The sequence below is a fragment of the Pelodiscus sinensis genome, chromosome 20, assembly GCF_052426305.1.
Source record: "Pelodiscus sinensis isolate ZL-2025 chromosome 20, ASM5242630v1, whole genome shotgun sequence".
NCBI classification, from domain to species: domain Eukaryota; kingdom Metazoa; phylum Chordata; order Testudines; family Trionychidae; genus Pelodiscus; species Pelodiscus sinensis.
This window is the reverse complement of record NC_143071.1, coordinates 9,407,530-9,426,127: the sequence shown is the minus strand read 5'-3', so window position 1 is coordinate 9,426,127 and position 18,598 is coordinate 9,407,530. Positions and strand designations below refer to the sequence as shown.

The 18,598-nt window shown below is 42.4% G+C and overlaps 1 protein-coding gene across 2 annotated transcripts; it reads left to right on the top strand.

Moving 5' to 3' along the window:
* The first annotated feature begins 705 nt into the window (after positions 1-705).
* PSMD12 (proteasome 26S subunit, non-ATPase 12) lies at positions 706-18,229 on the top strand. Of its 2 annotated transcripts, XM_075903943.2 has the most exons (11): positions 708-957; positions 3,893-3,952; positions 4,264-4,392; positions 6,420-6,527; positions 11,377-11,481; positions 13,817-13,966; positions 14,125-14,259; positions 14,492-14,604; positions 14,998-15,172; positions 15,814-15,891; positions 17,773-18,229. In XM_075903943.2, the coding sequence occupies exons 1-11, from the start codon at positions 850-852 to the stop codon at positions 17,980-17,982; spliced, it is 1,371 nt and encodes a 456-aa protein (XP_075760058.1). In that variant the 5' UTR covers positions 708-849; the 3' UTR covers positions 17,983-18,229. The 2 variants fall into 2 exon arrangements, with proteins under 2 accessions (XP_089628148.1, XP_075760058.1); XM_089772022.1 differs by lacking the exon at positions 17,773-18,229 and having other exon boundaries at positions 706-957; positions 15,822-15,890.
* Positions 18,230-18,598: the final 369 nt, after the last annotated feature.

The window sequence follows — 18,598 nt, the reverse complement described above, 5'->3', positions numbered from 1 at the left end:
GGGGCCGGGCAGCACATCCTGCCACCGTCCCCCCTCCAGGAGAGGTTAGAATCATGGCTGGCTACAGACCAACTGGAGGGGGCAGGGAGCTGGAGTCAGAGTCCCCCCTCCCTCAACCAGGCTGGAGGGGGAGCAGCTGAAGGCCAGGCTCCCCCCCATCATAGAATCAGGCATTCATTGAGTCCAGCCCCCTGCCTAAAGCAGGACTAATGCCAACTCAATCATCCCAGCTAGGGCTTTGTCAAGCCAGGACTTAAAAACCTCTAGGGATGGAGATTCCACCACCTCCCTAGGTAACCCATTCCAGTGCTTCACCACCCTCCTAGTGAAATGGTTTTTCCTACTATCCAACCTAGACCTCCCCCGCTGCAACTTGAGCCCATTGCTCCTTGTTCTGCATCCATCACTACTGAGAACAACCTCTCTCCAGCCTCTTTGGAACCTCCCTTCAGGAAGTTGAAGGCTGCTCTCAAATCCCCCCTCACTCTTCTGTTCTGCAGACTAAATAAGCCCAAAACCACATCCCCTGTTTCCTTCCCCCTCCAGACCCTGGCACTGTCCCCACCTCCACTACCCCTCCCCCACGTCTGTTCCTTGCTACTCCTGCTTCCCTGCCCCTCCCCCTTTCCAGGACTCTGCCACTGCCCCGCCCCCACGTTCGCCCCGCCCCCTGCTTTATTTACCTCCTCCCCGCCAGGCAGGTCCCTTTGGCTGCGGCGGGGTGTCTTCGCCAGTGCCTGCGGGGTCCTTCCGCCAGCGGGCTGCCCCGGCCGCTGCCTGAGCGGGCGTCCCGGCTGGTTTCCGGTGTGTGTGAGGCCGGGCGAGGCGGCGCGGAGCCGAGCCGGGGCGATGGCGGAGGACGGCGCGGAGCGGGCCGACGGCCGCATCGTGAAGATGGAGGTGGATTACAGCGCCACGGTGGATCAGCGCCTGCCCGAGTGCGAGCGCCTGGCCCAGGTGAAGCGGAGCCGGCGGCCGCGGTTGGGCTGAGTCATGGCGCGGCCCGGGCTAGGCCCTAGCGAGGGAGACGGGGAGGGGGAGAAGCCGCAGTGCGCACGCGGTGGGGGCGAGCCCCCTCGCGGGGGGGGGATGGGCGGGGCTGGTGTATGTTGCGGGAGAGGAGGGGGGGGTTAAGTATCGTCTCCCGGGGCGGGCGCGGCGCCAGGCGGCTGCCCCCCCCTTGAGGAGCAGGGAGGGGTGACACGGCGGGCCGGGGGGCCCGGCGGCCTGGGATGGGGGGGCCTGGCCCGAGCCATCTGTGCAGTGACCGATCTCCTGCCACTGACAGGGCCGTGCCCCTCCCCGCTTCACACCGCCGCCGGGCCGGGCATGGCTCCCGTGTTCTCCACCTTGCGCTGTGCGCTCTGTAGGGTGCCCCATGGCGGGGGGAAGATAGGCAGAGACCTGTCCTCCTCTAGGCACGCTTAGGGGTGACGTGTGTGCCGCTTATGGGAGCGAAAGGCGCAGCCAAGGACACCGGGCTGGTACACAAGGGATCTGGGGAGAGGGGAAAAAGAGAGAATCCCTTCAAGCCTGCAGTGATAGGCAGGGACAGACCACGCTGTCTGATGGAATCCTTGGGGGAGGATGGGGACCAGGTAGGAAGGACCATGGTGGGTCAGACTAATGATCCATATAGCCCAGTGTCCAATCTGGCTGCAGTGGCCAATACCAGGTGGTTCAGAGGGAATGAACTGAAATAGGCTGAGTGAGTCATTCCCTGTCACCTGCACTCATCTTCTGGCAAACAGAAGTGTTTTCTTGTGACACTGGATGTTTTAAGGCTTGTGTGTGCAGGGAAGGGAGCGATCTCTGCATGGATCAGGGTGGTGCGTGCATCTGTGCGCATGTGTATGCACCTGTACCTCCTCTTAATCCCTCTACTTCAACATAGCCAGACACAGATTGCCTAATGCAGGATATCACGGAGTCATCATTCTTCCTTCCCACTCCCCATTTTGGAGCATCCAGATTTAGGCCTTTATGCTACAGCTTGCCCTTTCCCAATAGGTGTAGGCTGCAAAATTTCATAGGGAGGGAAATGGACTGATGCCATGTATGACAAGTGTGCAGTTGTGATATACAAGAATTAGGAAACCAAAGGTGTTTCCTGCAGTGTAGTCAGGCACAAGCCATATATGTCAGTGTTCAGTTTAATTCTGTGATTGTAGGTGAGCATATAGTAAACAGGCCATGGTACACAGTTTGAAGGGACTTGGTCAGGATATAAATAACTTTTGGAAGCAAATTTCATTTTCTGTATTACTAATATCTAAAAATGAGTCCTGTTTTATGCTTAAGTAACCCAGTGCTGCAGTTCTTGTTATTAACAGAAAAGTTTGTATTAAGTGTCACTAAAATATTTATTTGGAAATTAAATCAAGTTTTTGGCTCTAAAGTTCCTTAAATGGTCTTTATATTCCCCTGGACAAAATATACAACCTATAGTCCACGGTAGCCAATGAGTCATGCACTTTCATGATTAGGATGTACATGAAGCACAGGCACATATCACCTGCCTTCTGGCTTGCTTCATTTAATATCAGCAGAGAGATGGGTAGCTGCAATATTTTTTGTCTCAATATCTAACTGAATTTATATTTATGTAGAGTTAGTCTTAAGTAGTCCAAACTCAACTCTTTTCCTAGTGTAAATGCAGAGGAATGCTGGTGGTTGAAGTGATCTTGTTCTAGCCTAGGTTAGAACTTGGGCAACTAAGTCAAATTACAGGTGTTTTCTTTCATCTTTATTTGTAAGAAGGTTGAGTTTAGGAATTTGTCAGGTTTATCTAGTGTGTGCTCAAGCTTGAGCACACACCCTTGTCAAGACACAAGTAATAATGTAGGCTTACAGATACACTGAGAGAGGAGGAATATGCTTACACTTTTCATATTTATAGATATGTTCCCACCTTCATTATATTATTATTTATGTTCAGTTTCTAGCTGAGGGAATGTGTTCTGTTTCTCTTTTTCTTTTTCTTTTTTTTTAATTTCAGTTAAACTGTTAAACTGGCATCTTTCAAAATCTCTCTCATTCAAATAATCATAGTTTTGACAGCCTTGAGATCATTCATAACTCCTAGTTCCTAATGTGAAAATGTATACCACTGAAGATGTGTTGAATTTGTGTAGTTTTCCCTATGGTTCTGTGAATTTCAGGAAAAACTGGTATACTACATCAAACAATTTATGTTTAAAGTGACGGAAGTTTAAATATGCCCATCTAAGTACAGTTTTGAGGAAGGGGCTTCCATGAGGCAGCATCTGAAATTGGGATTTTTTTAAAATTTACATAGACACATTTTATATGAGTGAGGGGGAATAGGTTCATGACTCAAGTGATGTAGTTGTATTCCTGGCTCTGACTAGCTGTTATCTTGAGTGAATCATTTAGCAGACACTTTCAAAAGTGTATTTTGACTTTATGCATCTCAGTTTTTGAGTGCCAAGTTTCAGACACACAAAGTCCCGATTTTTAGGACTACTGAGCTGTGACCGATTTAAATGAAGTCAGTGCGATCCATCTGTAGTCATGACCTCTAAGCATCAGACCCAAGATGTCCCAAGTTAGGTATTCAAAACAAAAGCCCTTTTAGTAATTTCCTACCCTTAATTTCTGTATACGTTTGCCCGTCTATAAAATGAGGGTAATGGTACTTACACAACCTTATAAGGCACTTAACGATACAGAGATGAGAAGTGCTATATAAATTCAAGTATATATTCATGTTTATTCATATCTTCTCAAAGAAATAAACCTAATTAAAATTAGTCTTTCACCCTGATGACTTTGTTATATGCTTTTCTTTCTCTAAGAGATGTAGCTGCTGTTGGTTTAAACTGTACTGTTTTTTCAATATTGGTCCTAATAGTGTTTGTCCTGATATTAGGAAGGAAGACTTCAAGAGGTCATTGAAACGCTACTCTCCTTGGAAAAACAGACACGAACAGTGAGTAGATTATTCTGTGCAACATGTTTATTTCTGGGGTGTTCTGTTGTGTGTTACCCTTTTCCTGGTAAATAGAGGTGCTAGTGGGAAGTTAGAGTATCCAGCTCTGCCATGTTCTTCTTTTCCATTGATGTCAATGGAGCAGATGGAGTGTCTGGCTCTGTGCTGTATTTTCTCATTCTTTTCAAGATCGTGGGTCTAGAGTTATAGTGGATTGCTCTTGTCTTTGTATTGCCGAGGCTCTGTAGTGGTAATAGCACAGTAGCTTAAGTTGTATATGTAATCATTAATGCTCTTTTTGTTTATTGCAGGCCTCTGACATGGTTTCCACATCCCGCATCTTGATTGCTGTAGTAAAAATGTGTTATGAAGCTAAAGATTGGGATGCTCTTAATGAAAATATTATTATTCTGTCAAAGAGAAGAAGTCAATTAAAACAGGTTTGGGAAGGAACTATACCATGTTTCCTTTATAATTCCACTGTGTAGTGCCTGTGCTGTGTGTTTGAAAATATCTTGAATGTACTAATGCCAGCCTCTGTTGCAGCTTCTAATGGACTTATTCAAGGAGGCTTGTATGCACAGTTAATCCTGCTGTCATCCACACTAACCTATTGAAAAATGCATATATGGACTAGGGATGTGATAATGTGTATGTTTAAACAGTTAACCACTGAACCTGGGCTTATAGGTTAACCTTCATGGTTACGTGCAAGGCCCTCCCCCACACGTTGCCCTAGCGTTGGATGTGAAATTCTGTTGAGCAGCCCAAAGTTGGGGCAAACCCATGATATATTGTCTATCTATTCTTTGTTGTGTTGTCCAAGAGATTTATCCCTAATCACGGATGTCTTCTTTCTTTGCAGTTTCCACTCTAAGAAAATATGATTAAACTGTTCTTTACTGATATGGTAGTCTTGTATGTTCAGTGTTTCTGAAGTGTTGATGCTTGGGATTGCCTAAATTTTGGTTGCTATTCAGGTCTCATGAAAGAAGCTAATCTACACTGGTCAAGTATGATCTAGTTCATACGAAACAGAATCACTAGTGGCTTTCACTTAGATGTATATCAAAATGTTGACCTTGTTTCCTCCCTAAACTCTGGGTGTTTCAATCATTCTTCTTTTTCTTAACAAGGCTTAATTAATGAATCAGTTAGTGATTTAAAGTACATGAAAAGTGCAAAACCTGCTATTTCAGACAAAGTCGTAACCTCCACCTCTTTATTGAATAGCAAGGTGTACTGAATAGCCAGGTGCATTTAACGTTATATGATAGATGGATTTCTGCTTGATCCTAGTAAGTGATCATCTCTTGTCTTCAGATTTATGAAGATTTACATGCCTCAATTCTATTTTAGTGATTGTAAATGTAGATGTTATTTTTATTTATGCTTGATACCAGAGCAAACTGAGCTGTGTGGAAGGAGAGAGATTTTTGGTTTGCAAGAACTTTAGTTGTACTTTTTCCCCCTTTTGTGTTAAGATGAAAAAGGGACTTAAAATACTTAGCACATAGTGGAATATGAATATATTAGTACAGCGAAGCAGTAATTAGGTCACAATAACAAAGCTTTCCTGGAGGAAAACGAAGAATGGAATTGATATTTTTTTGGTTTACATGTGATGTATGATGTTAAATAGAACTGTTGCCATTTTTCATGGTCACACAGGCCTATGCTTCATGTGAGAACACGTGGATTTGAATCTGGTTTGCTGACATCAATCAAAAATAACTATATTTTCTAGAAGTGTACAGAACTAAAAAGGAAGGGACAGTGTACCCCACTATTTATTTAGCCCAAAGAAAAGTTTATACTGAACACTTCTTTTGATATTCTGGAAATCCAGTAGCAAGTATAGAAGCTCTTTCTAGCTTGGCAAAAGACCATGTCAGTTCTGCTCTTCAAGGAAAAAGCATAGATAGAATAAATCCCCAGAACAAATAAATTGATAACAAATTTGAGAGAAGTGATGCAGACATATCCCACTTGACTTGAGCCAGCCCCTGACTTCAGTAACATCTTTCGATGGAAGGTCATTCGCTCACTTAGGTTGTATTTCCCTGAAGGTAAAAAAAAAACTTCTGGCTGGCCTGGGTTAGCTGACCAAAACTCAGACCCTGAGCTCAGGTTGGAAAATTGTTGTCGATGTTTGGTCTCAGTCCGAAGCCCAAGTTTTGAGACCGTGCGAGGATGGGGGCCCCACAGCCTGACCCCAGCCGTCTAGATGCAATTTTTTAGCTAGTGTTCTATAAGCCAGAGTCAGATGCCCTGGGCCAGCCATGTGTAGGAGTGATATCCGACCCTCCAATACACCACACATTTTTTGGGAGAGGGTCCACTTACTTCGATATTAATCGTTTTTATATTGGAACATTTTATTACAAATGCCCAAAGAATATACTTCTGGCATGCTTCTAGAACTCTAACAATAGAGTAACATTTTGGTTTTCATTGTTTGTACCAGGCAGTTGCTAAAATGGTCCAGCAGTGCTGTGCTTATGTTGAGGAGATTACAGACCTACCAATCAAACTGAGATTAATAGACACACTGCGAATGGTGACAGAAGGAAAGGTAAGACTGTTTTCAGGCTGGAATCTTTTAGTGACATAATAAAAAAGATATTTGGTTTCCTTAAAGCATGGCGTTTTACCATTCTTTCCTTTTTCTGATTAGAGAAAGAACCAGAATAAATTTTGAAATGAATCTGATAAGGCAATTTGTATACATCTTTTCAAAATATCTTGGAAAATAACTTCCATATATTGCTTATTGTAAGGGTTGTTGCTACACTTCAAAGGCGAAAGTGCTGTGGGGAGCCCGGGGCCAGCAAGGGACTGAAGCAGTCCCCTGTTGATCCTGTGCTCCCGTGGCATTTCAAAGCAACAGCACCACATGGAGCCCGGGGTCAGCAAGAGCATTCCCAGCTAACTCCGGGCGCCACACGGCACTGCCACTTTGAAGCACCCTCTCCCCCCTTTGCTGCCTCTTTCTGATAGAGGCAGCAAGAGGGAAGGTTAAGGCTGTGTCCAGACTCAGGGTTTTTTTTGAAAAAAGTAGCCTTTTTTCGAAAAAAACCTCACCTGCGTCTAGACTGCAGCCGCGTTCTTTCGAAATTAAATCGAAAGAACGCAGCTTTTCTTTCGATGGCGGTAAACCTCATTTCACGAGGAAGAACGCCTTCTTTCGAAAGTTCCTCTTTCGAAAGAAGGCGTTCTTGAATGTAAATAGGGCTTCTTCGAAAGAGAGCATCCAGACTCACTGGATGCTTTCTTTTGAAAAAGCAAGCCGCTTTTTCGAAAGTTCAATGTGCAGTCTAGACGCTCTCTTTCGAAAGAGGCTCTTTCGAAAGAGGCTTGCAGTCTAGACATAGCCTAAGTGACTAGTTGTCCACATCCTTATTCCCTTCTTGAGTCTAGAGGATGAGCATAGTGTTGAATGCTTGTTCCAAACACTGAACTTGATTTTTGTTTTGTTTTGTTTTGTTTTGTTTAAAATCTTGCTGGAGGAAGTAAAAAAGAACAAAAACCAAATCATGGAAATAGTTCTGTTGACCTTCAAGTTTTGTAAAATTTGTGTTTTAAAATAAGCAAATGCTGACTACCACTGGACTCAACAATATCTTTAAGATTTATTTCCAGTACTTAAGGTTGACTGTAAGACTTAAAGTTGTGTATATATCATCATCATGACAAATTTGAAAGGGACATACCCAATGTGAAAGGAAGCTATGTCTAGACTACATCCCTTTTTCGATAAAGTGTTGTGAATTAGACATATCAATATTGCAAATGAAGCAGGGATTTAAATTTCCTGTGCTTCATTTGCATAATGGCAGCTGCTACCGCTTTCAAGGGGGGAAAAAAAAGTCAGTTTAGATGGGGATCTTTCGAACATAAACTCTGTTTTGAAAGATCCTGTACTCAAAAAATGAGGTTTACAAGATCTTTCGAAAAAGGGTTTTGTTTTCGAAAGGTCCCCGTCTAAACTGTCGTTTTGTTTTTTTTTCTCTGAAAGCCCCGTTTTGGGGAAAAAAGCAGCGTCTGCCATTATGCAAATGAAGCACGGGAAATTCAAATCTCTGCTTCATTTGCATTATCGATATGTCTAGCTTACATCCCTTTATCAAAAAAAGGATGTAGTCTAGACATAGATCTCTGGCTTGGGTTCTTAATTTTGCTGGCTGTCTTATCTTTCTATCAATGGCAATATTATTGTACCTCTGAAGTTTTTGGTGATAATAAGCTTGCTGACAGCAAGAGTCTCTTTATGAAAATTAGATTCATTCATCAAAATCAAACAATACAAAAAGGTAAGTGACTTACATTAGAGATAGTGGGGACACCAGATCCAGCTGTGATAACATCCCTTTCCATGTTTTCACAAAAAAACTCCAGATTGGTGAAAATCCTCTTCATTAGTACAGCATAGATAGTGGACTAAGCTTAAAGAGTTTATGCAGCATTTCCCAATTGTTCTGTGCTTCTGGCAGTCCTAGGGCATCCAGATCAAATTAATACATTAACAAGTGTTTTAGTTGTAAGTACTGCCACTATGCTGAGGGTGGCAGATCGTGTTAACAGAGACAAAATTCTCATAACTAATTGAGAATGCTGTATAATAATCAAACTGAGCAAATTATTCCAAATCCATAGGTTGTTTCATCCCGGTTTGCAAAGCTCTGGTACCTCAAGTGCAATTGCTTGTCTTTTAGGAAGAAATTTGTTCCTCTTTGCTAGGATCACCCAGATCCTTCATGCAACCATTCCTTGCTAAACAAGCTTTGTAACTTGAGGGTTTTTTTCCTAATGTGTCTGTACCAAGAAAGCCACTGTAACTAGGTGGGACTCACCACCATAGTACCTCTTGCTGGCTGTTCTGGGCATTAGCTCTCTGGTGTCTTGCCGCCCTCACTTTTGCAATCCCCATGCCTCTGAGACCTGGGTCACTGCTTGGACCATGATGTATGCTTCTGGGCATGGACTGCTGACTGCAAAACTCCATTATCTCCCCCTTCCAAGGAACTAGCAGTCCCTAGTCCTGCCACTTGCCTTAGTGGCCACTTGCCAAAGAGGAGAGTGACCAATCCAGACTGCAAGTGAGATACAACTCAAATCCTCCGCTATTGCAGGTCCTGACCCAGGGACCCTCTAGGCAGCAGCTGTTTCTCCAGCAGCCCCCTCTGTCTGGTCCCATAGCCCCCAGACCTTTGTGTTGGGGGGTGTCAGTCTGACAATCCTCAGGGTGGATCTCCCTCTTGCTCCCCTGACTCTGCCCAGCACTGCTTTATCTGAGGGTACTCCTTCCAGCAACCAGTTCTCCTCTCTTGCACTCCAGAGAGACTCTCCTTTTTCTGCTTTTTAATGTGGCCCTCCCTGCCCTGCTTGGCTATTCTTACAAGCCTCTTCATTGGCTGCCTTAATAAGCCCTCTTCCTGTTGGTTGGGATTGTGCAGCCTCTCTGAGCGCTGCTTTAATTCCCCTATTTTCTGTATGGGGCAGCCGCCTCACCACAGCCACCACTACCGAACCCTTGCTGATGGAGTTGGTTGCTGAGTCAACTGTGACTATCCTCATTACATGGCAGGACTAGATGAGTAATACATAGCAGCTGCTGAGGAGAATTAAAAACATCAATTCGCTATTCTTCAGCATTACCATCGCTCACAGTTCACTGCTGTACAATAAAGTTGGTATAACTAGGGCCTGTGTACATCTGCAACTTTGTAGAAAGCTTGATGTCACAACATCTCCCCAGAGGCTACTGAAAAGTATGGAATGTGGCAGGGACAGCTGTTGTTTCCAAACCCCCATCCCGGTCTAATGCTTTCCCAAGAATTGACCGTTGCCACCTGTATGATATCCCGCCCGGTTAATACTGAGCTTGTTGAAATCTAGAGTAGGAGCCTACATGATGGTATTAGTTAGGAGACTTAATTTTGTCTGGACCAATAACCAAACCAGCATATGCTGCTTCTTGAACAGCTAGGTTGGCCGTCAGTTCCAGTGCTTGACCAAAATGAGCCATCAAGACAACGTCACTGGCATATTTAAAGTCTTGAAGCAAATCAGTGTTCAGCCAAACACTACCATCAGCTGTTCCTTCAGTTTTATCCATCAACCAGTCTATGCTGACAGGATACAGCCTTGCCAAACATCTAGATATAGGTACCTATGCTGTGTATCTACCATTAACTTGAACTGAGCTTTTTGTTCCTTTATCAATGACACTATCTTTTTAGGGACGTCAGGCTGCCTTATAGCTCCCAAGCATTATGCAATACGCTGAAAAAATGGTATGAAAAATTTGTTTAAAAAAAAAAAAAAGTGCTTCAGATGACTTTTAAATTCAGAGCTCCTCTCAAAAAGCTGTCTCAAAGTAAAGATCTGGTCGTTAGTGGAATGATCAGTTAGAGAACCGCATTGCCCTTGCTGTGAAGTGCATCAGTGATTCAAGACATTAACATGGAAACAGTCTTTCCTGGGACCGACAACAGTATAATAGCTGAACAGTTACTACCTTTGGTCTTGTTGCCCTTTTGTCAAGGCGTTGACGATGATAATAGTGTGCCAGATGGTCTGGAAGAGCCTAAGTAGTTACTATAGGAAAACTTGCACCTGTTTTCAGATGGTGTGATGTTACATTGTATATTTATAAAGTTGTGTTATATATGTATTACTCTTATTAGGTATGATAGAGAATTAACAAAATAGAAAGTGTTCCATAGAATACTGAGTTATCCTTCGGGTTACTCTGACAATATGTACTTTCTGTTGAGCCATGTCTGTGTTTGTTTGCCTTTTACCAGTTCAGATCAAGCCCAGGTAACCAAAAATTGTTAACTGAAGGCTGGTTGGAAGTGTTTGTAAACGGAGATGGCCTCCATCCAGTTTGTGGTAACCAACAGTTCCCATGACAAAATGAACCATCATTGTCTACTTCATTGAAAATCTTGGTAGAGAGGTGAATGAACTATCTTATTCCTAGGTGCTGTCCTTCTAGATCAGGTTTGAGAATCTGTACCAGAGAGGGCTTTGCAGTGCTGCTGCCCTTGCTGTCTCATCTGAATATTTCCAGGGCTACCACACCTATCGTAAACAGTAGATTCACTAATGAAATATTAAAAATAAGTGTTTCCTTGTTGTAATTTAGGGTTTTAAATATAGATTATGCACGATTCTTGAGCTTAATATTTGCTTTTATAAATAATAAATTCTTACTATAGTGCAGTGGAAACGTCCGTGGAAACATTTCCTAAAGGAGATGTAACACAATGCTTTACTCATTTCAGGTATAGTAGAGAGATTTAAATGAGACTATGCAGGAGTGTGAAGTTATTCAAATGTGTATATTCATAGCCTTAGATGTAAAATAATTTTTATGTGGTAGAGTAAGTAAATGTTGGATTTAATTTTAATTCCAGATCTACGTGGAAATTGAGCGTGCTCGTCTTACAAAGACACTTGCAACAATAAAAGAACAGAATGGTGACGTGAAAGAAGCTGCCTCAATTTTGCAAGAACTACAGGTAATCATCATGTGGTTCATAAGTGTGTCACACAAAAAACAACATTTTCTCAACATCTGTTTGTAGCAAGATTTGAGGCTTAATTAAGCACAGACTCCTGGGAACCAATTAACTGTCTTTAGTGGTAATGTAATTAGATTTAAAATGCTCTAGGTCTGCTAATTTGGCTGATGCTGCAAATTATTTGGAATATTTCCCTTTGGGAAGGGAGGTTTCAATGTACAGAAGGTATAGTCCAAGTTTAATCTTTTGACTTGTGCAACGGAGAGTTCAAACTCTCTTAGGCAATCATTCAAAATGGGGGTGTTCTTGCATCCACTTGTTCTTTATTGGGTTTTTTACATTAATTTGGCACAAGGAACTGGCTCTTGATGCATTTGGAAGGAATTCCCTCCTATGTTGTCTGCTAAAAGAATAGTGTTTGGTGCTTTGAGTAGATGGAATCCTTAGCGCTGGGCTGAGTTAAGGATGGGAGGATGTAGCCAAAGAGAACCCTAAATGTTCTTCAGATCTGTTTCTTGAGCCTGAGAATTCCCATCTGTTTGCCACATAACAGCCATTATTTTATTGCTGAAAGGAGTAGATACGCTTCCTTCAGAGCTTATGAAAATTGTTGTTTAGTTATCTAGTGTATAGGTGGTGGAAACAATGGTTGTCTTAAGAACTTTTTCAAGAAAGCAAGAAGCAAATGTTTAAAGGAGTGTGTGCATAAATGAGGCATGGCAATTGGGGTTTGTGTATGTATGTTACGTAACTGTAAATTGTGGTGTGGATGCACGAACAAGTACATAAGGCAAAATTTTGGGGGGTTCTATCTTCTGTTCATACTGTTTGGGTGATGTTAATGCACACAATCATAATAGAAGACAAAATGATATGGTCGAACACAGGGGTTCCCAAACTTTTTGACACACAGACCAGTAAATCCATTCACGAGCTTTTGGAGAACAGTAATATTTATTTGCATATGCATTAAGAAAATGATGAATATGCAAATACGTTGTTTCTGGTCCTCCCAAAACCCCCAGTGCCAGCTTTAGCAAAGCTTTTGATACGGTCACCCGCAATATTCTTGCCAAGCAAGTTAAGGGAATATGGATTGGATAAATGGACTGTAAGAGTGATAGAAAGCTGGCTAGACCAGGGTTTCCCAAACTTTTTACTTTAGTTGGAACCCCCCCTCTTTTTTCCAGTACTGTTTTTTGCAGCCCAAAAATATAACGCATATTAAAAAAAAATGAAAAATTAATTACATTTTCACTGTTTCACTCGGCTGCATCCTCTGCCCAGGCCAGGCCAGGACTTGGGGGACCCGATGCCGCACAGGCACTCCAGGGAGCAGGAGCAGATTGGGAAGGAGGGTGCAGGGAGGGGCAGGGTTGCCAGATGTCCGGTTTTGTACTGGACAGTCCGGTATTTGAGGCCTCTGTCTGGGAAACCAATTGAGAAAATACCGGACATATAAAATGCCTGGTATTTTCTCATTAAGTAACTTTTATTATTATTCGGTGTATCAGCTTGTAGTTGCAAACTGCCTGACTGGTAGATATGCTCAGGCGGCGTGAGCGTGTCTACTAGCCAGACAGTTCGCAGCTACTCGAGGGGGAGTGTGTTTGGGGGGGGGGGGGGGGGGGCAAAATGGAGTCCCTGAAGCCGGAATCACTTGTGCTTCGCTCCCCCCCCCCCCCCCACACTGCCCCTCCAGCCAGCCCCACTTCCCCCAACCCCCTCCTGGCCGGCTGGTTCCCCCCGCTTCCCCTCCTGATTTTCCCCCTGCCAGCCTCCTTGCCCCCGGCCAGCGCTGCTTCCGGTGGCCAGTTCTCCCTGTCCACCTGCTTCCCCATCCAGCCCCTCTACCACCAACCTCACGCCTTCCTCCCTTCCCCCCCCCCCCCAGCCCTGCTTTCTGGCAGCCAGTCCCCCCCTTCCTTCCAGCCCTGCCCCCTTCCCCCCATCTGAGATCAAGTGTGTCCAGCATTTTTCCTAAACATCTGGCTGCATTCTCCACCCAGCCCGGCCAAGGGCTTGGAGGACCCGGCACCACATGGGCACTCCGGGAGCCCGGAACACCCCGGGAGCCATGCTGAGGCCTGGTATTTTTTTCCTGCGGCCCAGTATTGGGCCGTGGCCCATAGTTTGGGAAATGCTGGTCTAACCTATGTGGTAGAATTATAAATATAGGAGCTTTGGTTTAATGTAAATATTTTATAATAAGCATTTAAAAGAAGTTTGTTTGTGTGTTTGTTTGTTTGTTTGTTAGATAGATAGATAGAAGGGCATGTTTTTCTCCTTAAAATTATATCTGTGGTGTTAAACCCTTGAATTTCCTTTTTAGGTGGAAACTTATGGTTCAATGGAAAAGAAAGAGCGGGTGGAATTCATCCTGGAACAGATGAGACTCTGTTTGGCTGTAAAAGACTATGTTCGGACCCAAATTATCAGCAAAAAAATTAATACCAAATTTTTCCAGGAAGAAAACACAGAGGTAAAGTTGTTGGAAGATTTTTTTCTGCCATTCTGTGGCATGCATTCTCTTTGTGCACAGGAGTTTTTGTATAGTCGGTTTTTGGAATTCAATTGGATGTCATTTGTGAGATTAGTGAATCTGTTTTTAATATTGACATTTGTTTGAAATTGTTTCAGAAATCAAAGCTGAAATACTACAACTTAATGATTCAGCTGGATCAGCATGAAGGTTCCTACCTCTCAATCTGTAAACACTACAGAGCCATTTATGATACTCCTTGTATTCAGGCTGAAAGTGAAAAATGGCAGCAGGTAAAAATATTGCAAATGGGACTGAAGCAGTTCATAATGGCAAATATCCATTGCTTTAGTTTATTAATAAAATTGAGCCTTACATATAACAATATATATTCTGTAAGTAGATTGGATGCCCATACATTTTATTCATTCCCTAAGAACTGCTTTTATTTTGACATTAGTATTGTGTGGTTTCTTCTGGCTATTTTTCTGTAATAAAAGACTCCTCATTTTTTCTTTTGAACAGGAACTGAAGAATGTTGTTCTTTATGTTATCCTTTCACCTTATGACAATGAACAGTCTGATTTGGTACACCGAATAAGCAGTGACAAAAAGCTAGAAGAAATCCCTAAGTATAAGTAAGTGTATCTTTTGAATAGTCTATGCTGACCCCCCCAAAAAAAAAACCTCTTTAAGGAGTGTTTTGAAGGTGGGGGGAGGGGGCGGGGATTCGGCTATTGTTAGTCTAATATACTTCCTATAGGGTTAATGTGGTGTGGAAGAATGCTATAAAGATGATTCTGACTTGTACACTTACAGAAACATAGAAGGTTCATGCTAGGAATTAATTAGTTATATTAGAGAACTATGTAACCATGAAAGCAATCTTAGTGGTTATATGGTTACACACTTCAGGCTCTGCAGGATAAGCTTTTTACTGAAGAGCCTTCAGCGTATTGTGGCAGCTGGTTCCATGGGAGCTGGTGTACACCAGACTATGGATTTTACTGATTCATTTAAACCATTTACAGAGATCTTTTAAAACTATTTACCACTATGGAGTTGATGCGCTGGACCGTCCTAGTTGAGGAATATGGAAAGGAATTAAGAGAAGGAAGTCTTGACAGTCCTGCCACAGATGTCTTTGGTTATACAGAGGAAGGGGAAAAGAGATGGAAAGACTTAAAGAACAGAGTTGTGGAGCATGTAAGTACAACCTGCTTTTTAAGCATTCTTACTGTATATGGAATTGCTAAAAATGCTTTTTGCTTATTTTATTTATGAAGTGGAGAACAGGAGAGAAGATATGGGAGAAACTGATAAGTTGTCCTTTCCTCTTTCCATAATGTTTTACGTCTGTTTTCTCTCCCGGTGTGTATATTTTGTAGGTATGTCTCTTGCCAGCTGTGTCAGAGAAGTAGATCTGAGGGTGATGCTCATTCCATCACTTTGGCACAGAAATCATAAATAGAGTTTTGCTTTCACTTCCCCACATTGGAATATAGCGGTTGGGGAAACAGTGCAAACAAATATTTAAGATTTAAATAAGACCGGGCCCTCTGAAATTCTGCTTAGGCCAGAGACTTGAAAAAGAGTGTTTAATACTAAATCTGTGCTTAGTGGCTGATTTAATTATTCATTTGTTTGGGAGGCAGTGTCTTGCCTTTTATATGCATGAAAATTGGGTGTCTAAGAAAAGGCCCCTTATTTGTTTGCAAACAAATTTCCCTGGAATTACAGGAACACCAAGTCCTAATGAGTTTTTAACATTGACTTTTATATTTTTGCACCCTGCGTCAGTAATTTTTTTTATACGTAACCCTCTACTCTGAACACTTTTATTCCAGAATATTAGAATAATGGCAAAATATTATACCAGAATTACAATGAAGAGGATGGCACAACTCTTGGATCTATCTGTTGATGTAAGTGTTGCTCAGAATATCTTGAACTTTCTTCTTAGACATGTCCATGTGGCTGCAAACTCAGTATTCAACAAAATAGTGATTTGACTTAATTCACATTTATTTGCATTGACTGTTTAAGAGACTAATATTTTTTTAATGTCACAGCTAGTTTTTAGAACAGCTATGCATCCAATGTGGAGAGAGGAGGTACAAGTACAGTAAAACTCAAGTGGTCTGGCATCCAATGGTCTGGCACTCCTGATGGTCCAGCACCATCTGGAACCCAGAAGTGCTCCAGGCAGCCGGACAATTGGAGCTGCTCTGTCCCCAGCTTCCCCGAGTCAGCTGCTGGTCAGTTTCAGCAGCGACTGACTTGTGGACACCTGGGGCAGAGCATCTGGGGTGCTGCCGGGTTGGTCCCGCAGCGCTGAGGAGCGCTTCCCCCACTCCATCCCAGACCCCTCATAGTCCCCCCCTTCCAATAGTCTGGCATATCTGATAATCTGACACCCCCTGGGTCCTAAAGGTGCCGGATTATTGGAAGTTTATTGTATATCACTCTGAATAAAGAACCTGGAGAAAAATATATCTCTAATACTTATGCTAGTTATGACTGTAGTATCTGAGTGCCTTACAACTCAATGTATCCATCCTCACAACAACCATGGTAATATTGCCTTCGGTCTAATGCCCATCCTTATGTAACCAATGCTTAAAATAGCACTCAGAGTATTACAAGGCAAAGAATAAACACACAAGGCAAATAAAGTCTTAACTGTTCAGGTCCTCAGCAATAAATGGTTAAAACTGGTTAATGATGTAGGATTTCTTCCTTGTCTTTGAATTCCCAGTTTTATGGATTTGCCACTCTTGTTGAACACAGTTCTTTCTTTTTTAAGTTTTCCCAATGGATCTGCTCGTAGCAGCATATGGCATTAAGAGGGAAAATTCACAGCATGTTTAGATAAGAATCTTTGCTTTAAGATGTGTAAAAATTAACACATCACCTCAGAGAAGCATCATTTACTTGACCTAGAAAAAGTTTCCAGTAGAAAGCATGTTCTGGAAACTTTTTAGCCAAGCGCTCCCAATGTATATTAGTAGGTGTTCAGGTATAATTGTTTGACTTGTGTAGCTTGAAAGTTGTTAGATGAATCTTGAAGTAAAAATAGGTGTTAGCTGTTTAGTGTAGCTAACATCAGAAGCGTATTGACCCTAGGTACTATAGTAGCTACAATACAATTCCAATGCCACAGGTCAGGGCTACTCAACTTTGGAAGGCCTGGGGGCCACAGTGATACTCGCAGCACACGCCGAGGGTCACAACTTAAGTGTGGTTGCATGTACATGCACATAAATATATGCAGATAGCTTCTTTCACACTGATGGGCATGAATACAAAGATTAAGGCAAGACTACACAACATGCAGGCCCCGTTTAAGTCAGTTCGGCTGATATTAATAAAATGCAATGTTTACCTGATTTCCACCCATATGACAGCACTTTGAATAAGCAATGACAGTCCAGGAATTTAACTATTTAAACGTATAGCAACAGAAGACCATTATATTGACTCACCATTATGGAGCGTGTTCCCATTGGAGGCCATGTTCAAAGGATCCAATCCACGGGCCACGTGTTGAGCCCCGTGTAAACCCAAACCGCATTGTGGGCCGCACACAAACAGGCCATGGGCCGCATGTTGAGTAGCCCTGCCAGAGATGGTAATATTTTTTTATTATAGCAACTATAAGTACTGTAACTTTAATACTCTACCATGAGTTTTGGTAATTGGACCTCAGTCCCACTACTGTCATGTTAATTGGAAATTTGGAAAGAATATCCGTTATTTTGTTAATTACAAAGGCTGTTCTGATTAAATGCCATTTGTCTTTGCAGGAATCGGAGGAGTTCCTGTCCAACCTAGTAGTAAATAAGACCATCTTTGCAAAAGTAGACAGGTTAGCAGGAATTATCAATTTCCAGAGGCCCAAGGACCCAAATAACCTACTCAATGACTGGTCTCACAAGCTGAACTCATTGATGGCCCTAGTTAACAAAACCACGCATCTTATTGCCAAAGAGGAGATGATCCATAACCTGCAATAAGATGCCACCATGTACTTAATGCTTTTGAAGAAGGCATTAAAACTTGGTAATAGACTATTATCCCAGTGTATATTTGGTTTATTTTCTCCCTATCAAACGCTCCTTGGTCTAAAACTTAGAACATGAATAATAACTCTTGAAGTCTTGTTCACAGTTAAGTTCCCTTGATTGTTCAGATAATTGTTAAACATTTTTTTGCTACAGTTGGTGAAAATATAATAAAACTGTATTGCTTGTGTTATCAGAATTAGTCTTGTGATTTATCCCAGTAGGTATTTTTACAAATCTGAAAATGTTTGTCTTGAGTCACCTAGCACATAAGTCTGCACTTATTTCTTTAAATGATTACTTTTGTTTTTAGATGTGGGAGAAGGCTGTGACATTCTGGGATGTGTTTTACACATAAAGTGCACTGAGAGAACATACAATGATAAATATTTAATATGCCAATGGTCTTACTTGTATGAAGGCCCGGAAAATCGCATTTAAGACAGATACTTCATTATTCTTTTTGCATCAGTATTGCACAGGTTTTAGAGACTGCAACTTCATCTTAAAGGCAGCTTGGCTTTCTCCATTGTAGCTCTGAAATTCCTTGTTTTTCCAGCTCCTTAAC